General features: G+C 43.7%; 1 protein-coding gene across 1 annotated transcript; it reads right to left on the bottom strand.

The window, feature by feature from the left end:
* Window positions 1-3506: 3506 nt before the first annotated feature.
* Window positions 3507-12341, bottom strand: tent5d (terminal nucleotidyltransferase 5D). Its single transcript, XM_088389711.1, has 4 exons — window positions 12008-12341; window positions 10746-11651; window positions 8576-8889; window positions 3507-8294 (listed from the first exon to the last, which is right to left on the bottom strand). The coding sequence occupies exons 3-4, from the start codon at window positions 8879-8881 to the stop codon at window positions 5220-5222; spliced, it is 3381 nt and encodes a 1126-aa protein (XP_088245837.1). The 5' UTR covers window positions 8882-8889; window positions 10746-11651; window positions 12008-12341; the 3' UTR covers window positions 3507-5219.
* Window positions 12342-13101: the final 760 nt, after the last annotated feature.

The following is a 13101-nucleotide window of genomic DNA, read 5'->3' as shown; positions in this document are numbered from 1 at the left end:
CGTAAAACATGAAGATGACCTTTCATGAGGAAGCGATTTAAATGATGTCCTGTCATCACCAGGGATACCAACGACTGAATGTGGATGAACATCTACTGTGGAAACAACGTCACAAATTAGTGCACATGGAGCCAGAAAAACACACAATAGAAAAGAGGGCAGCGTCCCTGCATATAGAACCTTAGTGATACTTGAAACGAACAGTTGTTTATTGTCAGGGGTCTTTAATGTGCTTTACAAAGAGGGTCTTGTCAGATTGGCTTAGAATGTTTATGCTTAACTGTCTTGTTTTTCCTAAGCCAAGCAGTGGAAGCAAAAAAGTGAGTGACTATACATAGGAAGGCAGGAAGAGGAAGGATGAGAGAAACAGGAGCTGAGCATTATGGAAGGGAGCAAAACAAAAAGGGTACATATATGTTCTGGGGGAGAAAAGCTGGATGCAGATGGGAATCTTTTTTTTTTTTACAGCAGGCAAGATGGAAATGAGTGGGGGAGTCTGTGACGTCAATCAGTGTCGGCATAAACTCATACGCACGCACACACACACGGACACAAACTCATGCGCGTACGCGCGCACGCGCGTGCACGCACGCACACAAAGAAATTCCTCTTGTCATCGAGTCCAATGTAAAATGACTCTTGGGTCCAAACTGCAGAAGTCCTCCAAGTCACAAACTATTGGAACATCATTCCAAAGAAATCCAACTCGAATGCAACACAAACACTCTTATACCAGTTTTGCATTTAAGTTTCCTGCTCTCAGTTTCTCAGTCACCGAAATGAAGTGAATAGAGAGCAGAAGTGTAAATAACGTGTGTTGCACAAGCTAGACTTGTCATAGTTAATATTTTAAACCACAGATTCTGTTTCCCTGTAGCTGTGAGTACAGTGAAGAAGTTGTTCTTTCCTCACATGGATTTAACATGCAGTACGTTTAAATGCCAATGCCAGTGGCGGCTGGTCAATAGAAAGCACTTTGGTGCCACCCTGCCGCTCAGGTGCAAGACGCCTTGAATTGGAAAATGAAAATAAATAAATACTGAAAAGAAATATAGAAAGTACAGCCGAGCCTGGCATGATTGGCACCTGTTAAACTTTCACATTCTAGACATTTCTCGGGATATAATCTCAGCAAGATGCCCTTCAACGTTCGCATTATCTATTATTGATCAGCCGTTAAACATGCAACTCATTACTTGGACTGGGGGAATGTGTGGGGGGAGGTCAGGATTATTTCACAAATTCTGCTTTGATTTGCAAGGGTAAATTTCAAACACAAAGTGAGCTAACGTCAAGACAACACGGGAACAGGTGGGAAACCAGAACATGAGTACTATGTTGGGACTCTGGGGAAGGATCTAGGTTACTCTAAAAAAGCTAAATGGGACACCTGCTTCAATGTAACCCAGAATAAGAAAATGGACAAAGAATAATATGCAGAACAGCAAACACTTGCCTAACTAATTTATCCATCTATATTAGTCAAGAAATTATGTTTGCTAAATTATTCAAGATTTTTAGCATTGCTTCTATCCATGCTGAATGAGCACTGAGTCATAGCAGTCTTGGAGACTAATGTGTGGGTGGCACACGGTGGGCTAGTGGTGAGGGAGAAAAAGAAAAAGGTCGAGGGTGAAAGTGGTGCAGGTTAAACTGGATGAGGCTCCTGTCATTTTTTTACACATGGCAAAATACTATCAATGGTCAATAGTAAAGATAAATCTACCCTTTATCAGGCACCATAACCACGAACCTCGCGCTACTACAATTTGAGTTGATTGTGAACAGCAAGTTCATTTTACAGTGGAATGACATTTAAATAAATGACACTAACATGAAACTGCAGTATAAAAGAAAACCAAAAGAAATAAATAGTCTGGCATTTGTACTTTCAATCAATTGAGATGAACATTTACACTGTGAAACTTGCATGCTGTCATCCAATGATGCCAAATTTAACTATGAGATCTAAAGAGACTTGGACGGACGTGTGAGGTACACGCCCTGCCGTCAAACACGAATGAGGAGTCTCTGTAATATTTTGAAAATGCTTGTTGATGGTACACAAGTGGGCTGCCCATTAGGAAAATTGATGCGCACATTCTCAGTGTGTCTGTGCACATGCTCACCCGCGTGTGCGCGTGTCTATGCTGCTCTGACATCACTGCTGCCGTCACTGCAGCCACTTCACGGTGACTCCCTTGTGACTGAAGGCCTGACAGCCTCCCACGCGTTCATCATCAACTCCTCTGTTCCGCCCACCTCTTGCTTTATCTCCCCATCTACACTCACGCTCCTTGTCTTATTCTTACCTTCTCAACTCTATTTTCTCTTCTCGTCACCCGTCCACTATCTTGAGCCATTTATTTCACCAGCCTCTTTTTCTTTTGTTTCTTTTACCATCCACCCCCCCAACTCCCACCTCCATTTTCTGTGTGGGTCTTCCCTGTCCTACGTCACGCTCTCCTGCACCCAACGGGCTGTCTGTCCCTGTCTCTATGGAAACCCCGAGTGGACAAGAGTGGCTCAGAGGTCTGTGAGATGCTGATACAGAGCCTTAAAGATCACACACGTCTTCTCTCTCCCAGGGAGACATGCAGTCTAGTGCAAGCCGACATTGGAATGAATAGATGGCGTGTGAAAGTACCAACCTGCGATCACACATGAGCGCCTGAAGGCATTCTCGCCCTGTGCCCATAATACAATTTGTGGTTTGACACAGGAGGGAGTCAGCTGGCAGGGAGTTGCCTTCCTTTGTTGCAGTATTAGTGTCCTTGATTAGGTCTATGATACGCTGCAAAAATTCCACTGGAAATTTTAAGAAAAAAAATATGTTAAACTGAGAAAAATAATACTTAAAATAAGCAAAATTATCTACCAACAAAACAAGAAAGGTTTACTTGCTAAGATTTGGAAAAATAAGAAAATAATTCTAGGCCCATATCTACAGCAGTTTTGAAATTAGTACTTTTTAAAACTTAAAACAAGTAATGTAATATAATTAAAATAAGCAAATTCGACTTATGAAACCACACTTCAGGTTCATTTGTTGTTGGACAGTCATCTTAAAATGTTTAAAGTGTTTGTTTTAAGCCTCACAGTAATTGAAATTAGCACATTTAGGTTGAATTTAAGAAATCTTATTTGAGATTTCACTATTTACAGTGTAGCACCTCCTGATCAGAAACCATAGCCTCTTCCTCCTTTGCATATTGTTGAACCAGCTGTGCTATTGCGCTGACGTACGTCAGCAGTACAAGTCTGAAGAACAGGTGATTTGTGGTAAGAGGCCTCAGGCACAGCTTCATAGCTTTTGATTGTTTTCCATTGCACCATCATAATGTGACCGTTATGCTTAAGTGGATCATTGCAGCACCAAATCATGTTTATAAAGACACATGAGCTATACAATGTTGTGGAACAAAGTCAGCGGCAAACAGGAAAAGTGACTTTTTCTTTTTACCAGTTTGGCTGAGCTACATCTAAAATGATCTCTCTATTTCAACTTGTTTTTTTGAGTTCCCCTTTATTTATTAAAATGTACATGAATAAATTACAACAAATTAGTACATTAAAGAAGACATCAAAACAGGCAGCAGCGACAGGAGTCAACAATTAAACATGAAAACTACAACCCAGGACCAAACCCACCCCACTAACAACCCAGTGGATTAAGATAAAGACTAATTTCTTTTAATGAGGCACTTGAGTTCCCTGCCCAACCATCTTTGGTCATAGGTTCTGTTCCTTTGCTTTAAATTAGATCCAAATTGTTATGGAATTAAATCATGTGGTTCGCGAGTGCTGTTTCATTGAAAGAGTCAGTCGCGTCAACTGCTTCAGCCACATGCTTAGAAGCTGACAACCTGTGTGGAGTAAAATAAATGGTCCAGTAAGTCACATGACTACATACAAGACCACACAAAAAAGGAATCCAGCACATTTTCTCACAGTTAACCTGAAAACAATGGATTGTATTCACACACAACATAGTGTAACCAAGATGCTGTACACAGTCTATTACAAGGGCATTGTGTACAAGCAGTAGGATGAGCGTTGAGTATTATTTTGGAAAGTCTTGTAAAAATATATCAATTTCTATTCATTTAAAAGCCTTTGCATTGTGTCATACATATCTGGTTGCTCATGCATTAACAGACTTCCCATAAATTTTACAATATGTGTGTAGTACATGCACATAGTTTGATTATAGCACTTCACAAACTGATGAATCCATCTTCATCGTCAAAATTTACTCTTCAATAAATGAAAGTTACATTAAACCGTCTTGGGAACATACATAGTCACACAGTATTTGGCAGTGAGAGAACAGTCCCATGTAGTCCATGCACAATACTATTCACAGGCAAGGTCCACATTTTAAACCAATGCAGTAAGAACACCACAGTAAGAACAGGAGAAGAACACATAGGAATTCCAAGGACCTGGAAGTACATTTTCATGTCCACAAAGGTCAGAAACTTATCTTTGGTCCCAGGTATGCCAAAGGGTTATGACTCATGGGTGCACAGCATTTTCAGAATTTTTTCACACCTCCCCCAAAACCATTACTAATATTCTTGTTTCAACTTTAGAGTACAAATGGAAGTATAGTGGGCGGCATAGTGACGCACTGATTAGGACGTCTGCCTCACAGTTCAGAGGTTGCAGGTTTGATTCCACCTCCCGCCCTCCCTGTGTGGAGTTTGCATGTTCTCCCCATGCCTGCGTGGGTTTTCTCCAGGCACTCCGGTTTCCTCCTATATCCCAAAAACATGCTTGGTAAGCCAATTGAGTACTCCAAATTGCCCGTAGGTGTTAGTGTGGATGGTTGTTTGTCTCTGTGTGCCCTGCGATTGGCTGGCAACCAATTCAGGGTCTCCCCCGCCTACTGCGTGATAATTGCTGGGATAGGCTCCAGCTTGCCTGCGACCACCGTGGGGAAAAGTGGTACAGAAAATGGATGGATGGATGGATGGATGGATGGATGGATGGATGGATGGATGGATGGATGGATGGATGGATGGATGGATGGATGGATGGATGGATGGATGGATGGATGGATGGATGGATGGATGGATGGATGGAAGTACAGCCCTATGCACTCAATTTAAGGTCTGTTAGCGGCCATACCGTATTTCCATTCTCCACATCTTAGGTCACGGCAGGCAGGTTTTTCCTTTGCTGTCTTTTGCTTGACTTGCATGTTTTCTTTCCAGTTAAACTAGTCCCGTTTGTGTTTGCATGTGCAAGGGGTATGGCTGGTAAAGGAGAGCTGATGCGCCTTGGGGTATGTAGTAGCTGCAGTAGCTGGGTTCCGTTAAATAGGGGTTGTTGTGCTCCGCAAGGTATGGCGCAGGCTGATAGAAACATGTGACCTGATCTGTGTTGGGGATAATGTTCTGCTCCCCAAGAACTTTCAGTGCGAGCACTGTGATCATGTTGAGAGTCTGGCGCCTTTCGTGGCCCATCAGGCACACCGTGCTGTCGTCAACCACGCGGCGAAGTGTCATTAGGTACTGGTACTTGCTTCTCTCCTCACCAATGAAGTGATTCTTCAAGTAAGAGAGGATCTTTCTCTGCTGCTCCTGCACATCAGGGAAATCAATGAAAAAGCGTGAGCACATGTAACGCTCCAGTGTCTTTATTTGAGTTTCACTGGCCGGTCGATAGTCCCTGACCAGTAGGTTGCTGTATTTCAACAAGCCGCCACCTCGAATCTCCTCAGGATTTCTCGTGGCGATTAAGCGGTAGCGCAGGTGATCCATGGCAACCTCAAAGTCACCGTACATGCTCTCGGCCAGAACCTCGACTGCAGGGACAGAGCCTGCCACCGGGGGAGCTGTGCTCTGTTCAGACGTGTCTGCAGTTGTTTTCTGGGCCTCTTTCTTTTCGGACCCTGAGCTCAGTACTTCATCTGTGTTTGGGGGGGCAGGTTCACTTGGGGCTGTGCACTGAGAGTGGGGCAGTGCATGTGAGGGTGCGCTTGGGAGTGTGATTGGATAGGAGACAGGCCCCGGAGTCAGCAAGGCGGGGACTTCGTGCAGGGCGGAGGGCGCGCCAATCTGTTCATCGCTGTCCGATTTGTCGATCAAAGGCCCTGCCTGTGAGGATATCTGAAACACGGCATCCTCCGATTCTACCGGAGGAGTGAAGCAGAGGATGGGAGGGCTGAGGCATGGGGAAGGAGGAGTTAGGCAGACAGGGGGAGGGCTGAGGCTGAGCATAGGTGGGGTGAGGTAAGGAGGTGAGCTGATGCAGGACGATGTAGGGCTGAAGCCTCGGGACGGAGAGCTGTAACTAGTTGCAGAGCTGGCGGTGCGCAGCATCGAAGACGAGAGGCAGTGAGAGGGAGGAGTCAGGCATGGCGGAGGGCTGAGGCTTGGGGGCGATGGGGTGAAGCAGGGAGGCGAGAAACTGAGTGCAGGTGGCGGAAGACATGAAGCGAGGGGGGTGATACTGTGGGAGGAGGAAGGTGATTGGGGAGGGGTCTGTTCTTGCGGTAAGGTCTCTTCATTGCTGCCATTCGGCTTATCCAAGTAGTTTTCCTCTTCCTCATTGGTTTCAGCTTCTGAGGTACGTGCGGACTCTTGGGAATTTGAGCAAGATGTATCAATACATGAAACCAGTGAGTCCGGGCTGACGGGAGATTCCATTTGTGTCGGTTGCAAAGCCGTCTTTTCAGCAGAAGACTTGCTTTGGTCAGCCGGTTGTCGTTTCTCCTCCTGGCTTTGAATATCTGTCACATGCAAACACTCTGGCATTAACTGAGAACAATCTGGATGCAGAGGTAGAATAGAAATGGAATCAGGGGTGGGATCCGGTGTGGAGAGGAAATTCCGATTTGATGGGGTAAGGTCACTGTTTGGATTGCTTTCAGGCTGAGGGATTGTTGTAATTGAAAGTGTAGCTTTTGTGGAGTCCCAACCAGGAGCCGTTTCAAGACTGGGCTCAAGTCTAAGCTTTCCATGAAGGTCAGGTTCAGGGCTTGAGGAAGAGTTTGAATCTAAATTGGAATCCATTAGCGAGTCACTCTCAAAGACTGGGTAAGGAACGGAGGTAACCTTCCTACACATCCTTCGTGGAGGTTTAGGAGATGAGTGCTTAAGCACCACCATATGAGCGCGTCTTTCTGAGACCTTACAAGAAGGAGAACTGAATGCTTTTTGGTCAAGGCCGGGAGCTGCAAGTGTGTCCTGAGTATCTGCCAATCTGTCGGGTATGCTGTGTGTTTCCAAGGTGCTGTCATGTGAAAGCGGTGAGGTGGAGATGGAAGAGAAACAGCCATCATTTTCTTCTGCTGATATCTGACATTTTTCGACATCTCGAATCTCTGCATCCATTAGCACGTCAATGAGGACTTTGTTTTCATTCTCTAAAGTGTCGTCTCCCCTCACTTGAGAACACGCGGCATTATCTGAGTTATACAAACATCGTGTTTCATCTTTTACACACTCATCTAAATTCTTTGAGGTCTTTATGTTCGCAAATGAATCTTTGCTGTCACAGTTGTCTGTCGGTCTTACAGACTCTTGCTGTGCGGTCTCTGTCAGTCCCGTTTTCTCACTGACCACTTCCTGTTTCTGATTTAAAAGTATCAGTGCCAAGCGCTCTGAGCATTCAGTCAAATCTGAGGGCTGCGCTTCGTCTTTGAGTTTATACTCGGCCTCGTTGGTCTTTGCGGTTGGTTTCTCTCCTGCGATCACTCTTGAAGATGCCTTCCCAGGTAGTTTGGGTTCATTAAGGTTTTCTTGGTGCTCTTCCAGCTCCCTGGGTGCTTTATCTTTGTTAACAGCTCCCTGTGTACAGTGTTTTGTTGATTGCATTGTATTTTCACTTCCATGCATCTCATCTTTCTGTTCCGTGTTGGTACTGTCAGTCCCTTTCTCCGAAAGGGATCCAGTTTTAAATTTCAATTCTTCAGTTCTTTCAGCGCTACCCTGCTTATTAAGGAGAGAAGAAGCATCTTTACTCTCGACCTCTTGGTGCTTCAGCGTAACATTATGTTTGTGCTGCGACTCCTGCAGGTAGGACTCGAGAAGACGATCCAAAATGATTTGGAAGGAATCAACGCTGAACTCAAACTGCCTCCTGAGCATACTAACAAATTTGAGCTCCAGGTTTTTGCCGCTGTTGTTTGACAATGAGATGAGGCTCCAGCGGTCCTGCTCATTAAAGACTTTGACCATCTTCTGGACGTAGGCCTCTTTCATTGTTGCGCTGCTGATCCTCTCTCGGTTGACCCCTGCCGGCAGGCAGTCCAGCAAGCAACCAAGCACTGACTCTTTGATCACCTGTGGTAAAATTGAAACACGTTGACAAGGACTAGAAATAATGACTGCAATATTGCTTGCGATATTAGGCTTTGTCTTCGGGTGTAATTCACTTACAAATATTAAAACCAATTCACACTTGTTGGTGAAATAAATTGTGATGGAATTAGTTTAGATTTAAATTGTTTCTGTCAAAATGAAAAGCAAAAGAATCAATACTGCAGTCTGACAGAGTAACTGTGCTAAATGGAAATAATAGTACACGTTATTTGACTGGCTGTTTATTTTATGTGGAGACATACCTGGAACTCCTCCTGACTGGGCAGCTCCACCCCAAATATAATATCCAGGTCTTTGTAGCTCATTCTGTTGTCTTGGACCAGAACATGGCTTGCCGTGGAGCCATTTAGGCGCACGTCTCTGACTATGATGCCTTGCTTCCGCAGACTAGCCCGCACAGCAATGATGATGTCTCGAGGGCGGAGCTCCAGAGTTGGAAAGTTCCCACGGCCGTGGATGGGAACAATGTCTGACAACACCTGATGGAGAACCGCCACTTGCTCAGGCTTCAGGCTGTGGAACCGCTGGCTGGGTTTGAGTTCAGACATGCTACTGCCTTAAAAGAGGGAAAAATAACCATGGTGAGAGGGTATTCATATTTAAACCAACAAATGTTTCACTCTCTCACACAGAGAAAGTGAGAGAGAGCCTCCCTGCCAGTCTGCTGTCTGCAAGTCACAGCTTGGCTGACAGCTTTTCCACGACACCAATGTAGCTGCTGTGTTGACAAACTGACACGTGGTCATTTACAAAGCTTCTCCTTGCATAAATATGCCTCTCTGTCTGCTGCAACCTGATCGCAACAAATTAAGGAGAAGTGCTTCACTGGCATAATTGAATCTGGAATGCATAATGTACTGTGCCGGCATCCAATAAAACTTGGACTTTATTAAAATTCCTTCTTAGGCAGAAACATGATATGAATAAAGCATTTATTTGATATCTCTACTTAGCATACATGTTAATAAAAGCCAACATAAAAACTAATCATGTGCATTGGTTCTGACAGCTGCAGTATTTACCATTTGATTGTTTCCACGAGCAGCGCAAGGGTTAAGCCCAATGAGTCACCGCCAGCCGACTTCATTAATCACACCGACGTCACACATTAAGGACACACATCTGTTTTCATGTCTGTGTGCACGCAGCAGTCACGTATGCATATTTTATAAATAATAATTTCTACAGGAAAACCAAGCTATCCTGTTATCCCTTTGGAAATGGACCAAATTAGTTGAGGGTTTGAGATCAGATTGCTCCTTGTTTGCTAATACATGCAAACCTCAACAAATGCACTTACAATGTTGGTCCGTTTTGGTAAATTACCCACATTTTTAAATAACCGAAATTACATTTGTCTACATCTGTGTCATTACACGTGATGTGTTCTTGTGTGGACATGTCAAGCGTTTCTGGGAACAAGTGCTTGTCTTTGACTGTGAAAATGTGACATGTTGCAGCCTATTATGATCTACTATTTGCTTTCACCGACACTTGTCAGTTATTGGTAGAGCTGAATGTGGCTGATTGCTGTGATTTGCCAATACTTGAAAGGCAAACACTGGGATACAAATGAACAATAATGGGTTGCGCTCTGACAGTCCTTTGTCAGACTTCAGAGTCTGTAACAACCACAAATACATACAGTAGACAGTCTTTACAAGTCTTATAAACCATCTTGCAGTTTTCATGAATAACCAGTTTCATTGAGTAGACAACACATACTTCATTCTCTAACTGTAAAAACAAAATACAAAAACCTTCCGTCTGGTGAATAACACCAACAGAGGTAGTAATAAACATGGACCTTGATGTTGACACTGACCATAAAAACAATAAAACTACATATTTGGAAAGCAAAGAGCCATTGCAGGATCTCAGGATATACAGCTGGCTCTGTTGTCTCTCTCTCTCCCCTTTCACACTCTTCTGCAAACTTGCAACCCGAGTGACTCATCCAGGCGTAACAGCTCAGCTCACACGTAATGCTCGGATTTGGTACACACAGAACTCTATTTAAAATAAAACACTGAGGAATAGTGTCCTCCCCACTTATCTTTACTGAAGCTCAAAGCACCGATTGCAGTTGATAATTACAATATGGCTAAAGTATTTTCTTGCCTTCCTTATTTTTTGGGAATCATAGTACAGGTGGTTACTCATGAATTAATACAATTATGCACGTTTCATAGTCCAATTACTACCTAGCACTAAAAGTGAGCCAGAGTTCTGCTTGGTTCAATTTGATCACGTCAGCTTTACTACTAGTTAAAAGTGAGATGCCAGGGAATAGTAATTAAAGAAATGTCAGGATAAGGAGCTCTGTCACTTTTGGGGTTCAGGTGAACTTCACATCAATATTTTATTTAGCAGAGGTAAATGAAACAATCTCATAGTGCTGACTGGTCTTACCTGTTGCTGAGGCAGAGCGACTGGCTCCTGTTCTCGCAATGGGGATGAAACCTCCTGGAACCGCTGCGATTCACGTCTAGATAGTCTGAAGATGTCTTGTTTTATTTCAAAGTCTTGACCACTGTTAGTGAGGCTCGCCGCTGCTGGTGCTGCTGCTGCTGCTGCTGCTGGTGCTGCTGTCTTTGCGTCTGCATGAGGCTCTGTCGCTGACCAGACTCCACTTCACCCGGGCGCTGTCCACGAGGCGCTTGGTGCTGAAATGAAGACTCCACTCAGTCCTCGCGCTCTTGTTTTCTTCTCCGGGTGCCCGGAGCGTAACACAGTTTCCATGGCGACCTGCCGTCATTCACTTATGGCTGGGGAGTAGACGTGTGTGTGCGCACGCGCGTGTGTGAGCGTGCGTGCGTGCGTGTGTGTCTGTGCTCACGCGCGATGGAGCAGAAAGAGTTACACGCATTGAACGGAGGTCACAACAGTGGCAGGCGCCACCAAACATGTCTGAACTGAATTATATTTAGAACGAACGGGGTGTCGAAGTAAATATACAAGTGTTTTTTTAAGCATATTATTATTATTGGAAAAAACAGTACAATCACAGTATATGCCGTCGCTGAGTTTGTGGCTCAACGTTTTCGAACAGAAAGGGCAGATGAACTCGTGATTTAGAAAACACCCCCCACCCTCGCCCACAGACAGAATGATATCCGGTGTCCACGCTGAGTACACAGCTATGAGTCATCCGCGCTCCCTTCCTTGACCCATCCGTTAATCCCATCCAACTCAGCCAGTTCAGTCGGCACACGGACCTTTCTCAGTCACAAATTGTTCTTCGTTTTTAAATCGTTATTTTCCTTTTATGACAATATGACATTGGCCAAAAGCACCCAATGCCCTCTTGGCGTTTTCCTGTGTGTAAAAAAAGAAAGAAAAAGAAAGTGTGTCAGCAAACCGTGGGGAAGATGTTTAATCCTGACTGCGTCACAAACACCTGACAAAACACATAAACATTGAGATAAATGGTGCGGACATTTGTGGAAAATGTCAAATTACTTCTTCACATGAGCAGAGGGTATAAATTACGTCACAAGAGTGCCTCACAACCTAGCGATTCCTCGTACAAACTATTTTTAGCCTGCACCGAACTTGTTTGCTTCGGACACGCGCGCCTGTCTACTTTGAGAGCAGTCGTGACGTAGGAGGCGCGGTCACGCGATGCAAAATCGTGACCATTTGACGACGATGAGAGTGAGCCAGAGGCATACCGAGAGCAGCTTGTCCATGAAGATGACGCCGTTTCGGGAAGGTTCCTCCCTCGTCCCAGTCTTATATAGCGTTATTTGGACTCTGTTTGCCAGTGCAGAAAACAAGCGTTCTCTTCACTTTGATGCAAATGATGGGTAATCATGGTAGTCTTCATTTGATCGTTTTCCCAGGAGCTACCACCCAGTGCCAGTCTAGTCAGCATTGGTTATCCAATGTAACTACAGACTAACGAGCGTTTTGGGCACAGGTGGCAAAAGCGTTCACGCCTAAACACGAATAAGTACTGATGATTGTGTAAAATGAATAAATACATGAATGAATATGGCAACGGAATTATACGGATTAAATTTATAATCCGTGATGTAAACAGAAGCAGTGTGGGTAATGCAGTTCATGGTTTAAGAGTCCAAAAGTTCGGGTGAATTTACACAAAATACTAAATGCAATGCAAAACCTCCTTGCGTGACAACAGAATAGTGATATACGAGCATCTAAAAAAGAAGCACGTTGTAGCGGATGCCTCATTTCATTTCATTTAATTCCACATACGGAAGCTAACATAAGCACACACACACAGGATGAGGATGAGCGCACTTGCATCATGACATTTTCACAATTAAACCCTTAATGGTAACACAATAATAAAACACATGACCTAGTTTGTTACAGTACTATTTTATTTATTTATGTTGGGTGCATTCTACATTTTGATTGTGTTGATCGAATGACTACTTTTAATTGATGCATACTAGTGAAGTAAAACATGTCTTGGATACTTTAAATAAAAACAACATTAGGAAGAACATTCAGTTTTCTTTAGCACAGTGTATTTCAAGCATTTCTTTTTTTATCTATAGATATAGTTGAATTGTATGAGTGCAACTCTACACTGTGTATTGTTATTTGTTCCATTTTAAACTACATTAAACATTTTCAGAAAAAAGGGGTAAGGCCACAGTATCGTCTTCAATTTAAGTTGCTCCTTCGCTTGTAAAAAGATCCAAAGTAAAAAAAAAAAAAATGGACAGATATTTAATCACCATCACAATCATCGTATTTAATCACTGTTACTCAAAGTAAACTAGCTCAGACT

Source organism: Syngnathus floridae, chromosome 1, assembly GCF_059516105.1.
Source record: "Syngnathus floridae isolate MCC-2025c chromosome 1, RoL_Sflo_1.0, whole genome shotgun sequence".
Classification (NCBI taxonomy): Eukaryota; Metazoa; Chordata; class Actinopteri; order Syngnathiformes; family Syngnathidae; genus Syngnathus; species Syngnathus floridae.
This window is presented reverse-complemented; position numbering and strand designations above follow the sequence as displayed.

Coding starts and splice junctions, on each gene's coding strand:
- tent5d (XM_088389711.1), bottom strand. CDS start 8,881: ATGTCTGAACTCAAACCCAGCCAGCGGTTCCACAGCCTGAAGCCTGAG. Junction 8,295..8,575: donor CCAGTCAGGAGGAGTTCCAG/GTATGTCTCCAC, acceptor ATTTTACCACAG/GTGATCAAAGAGTCAGTGCT.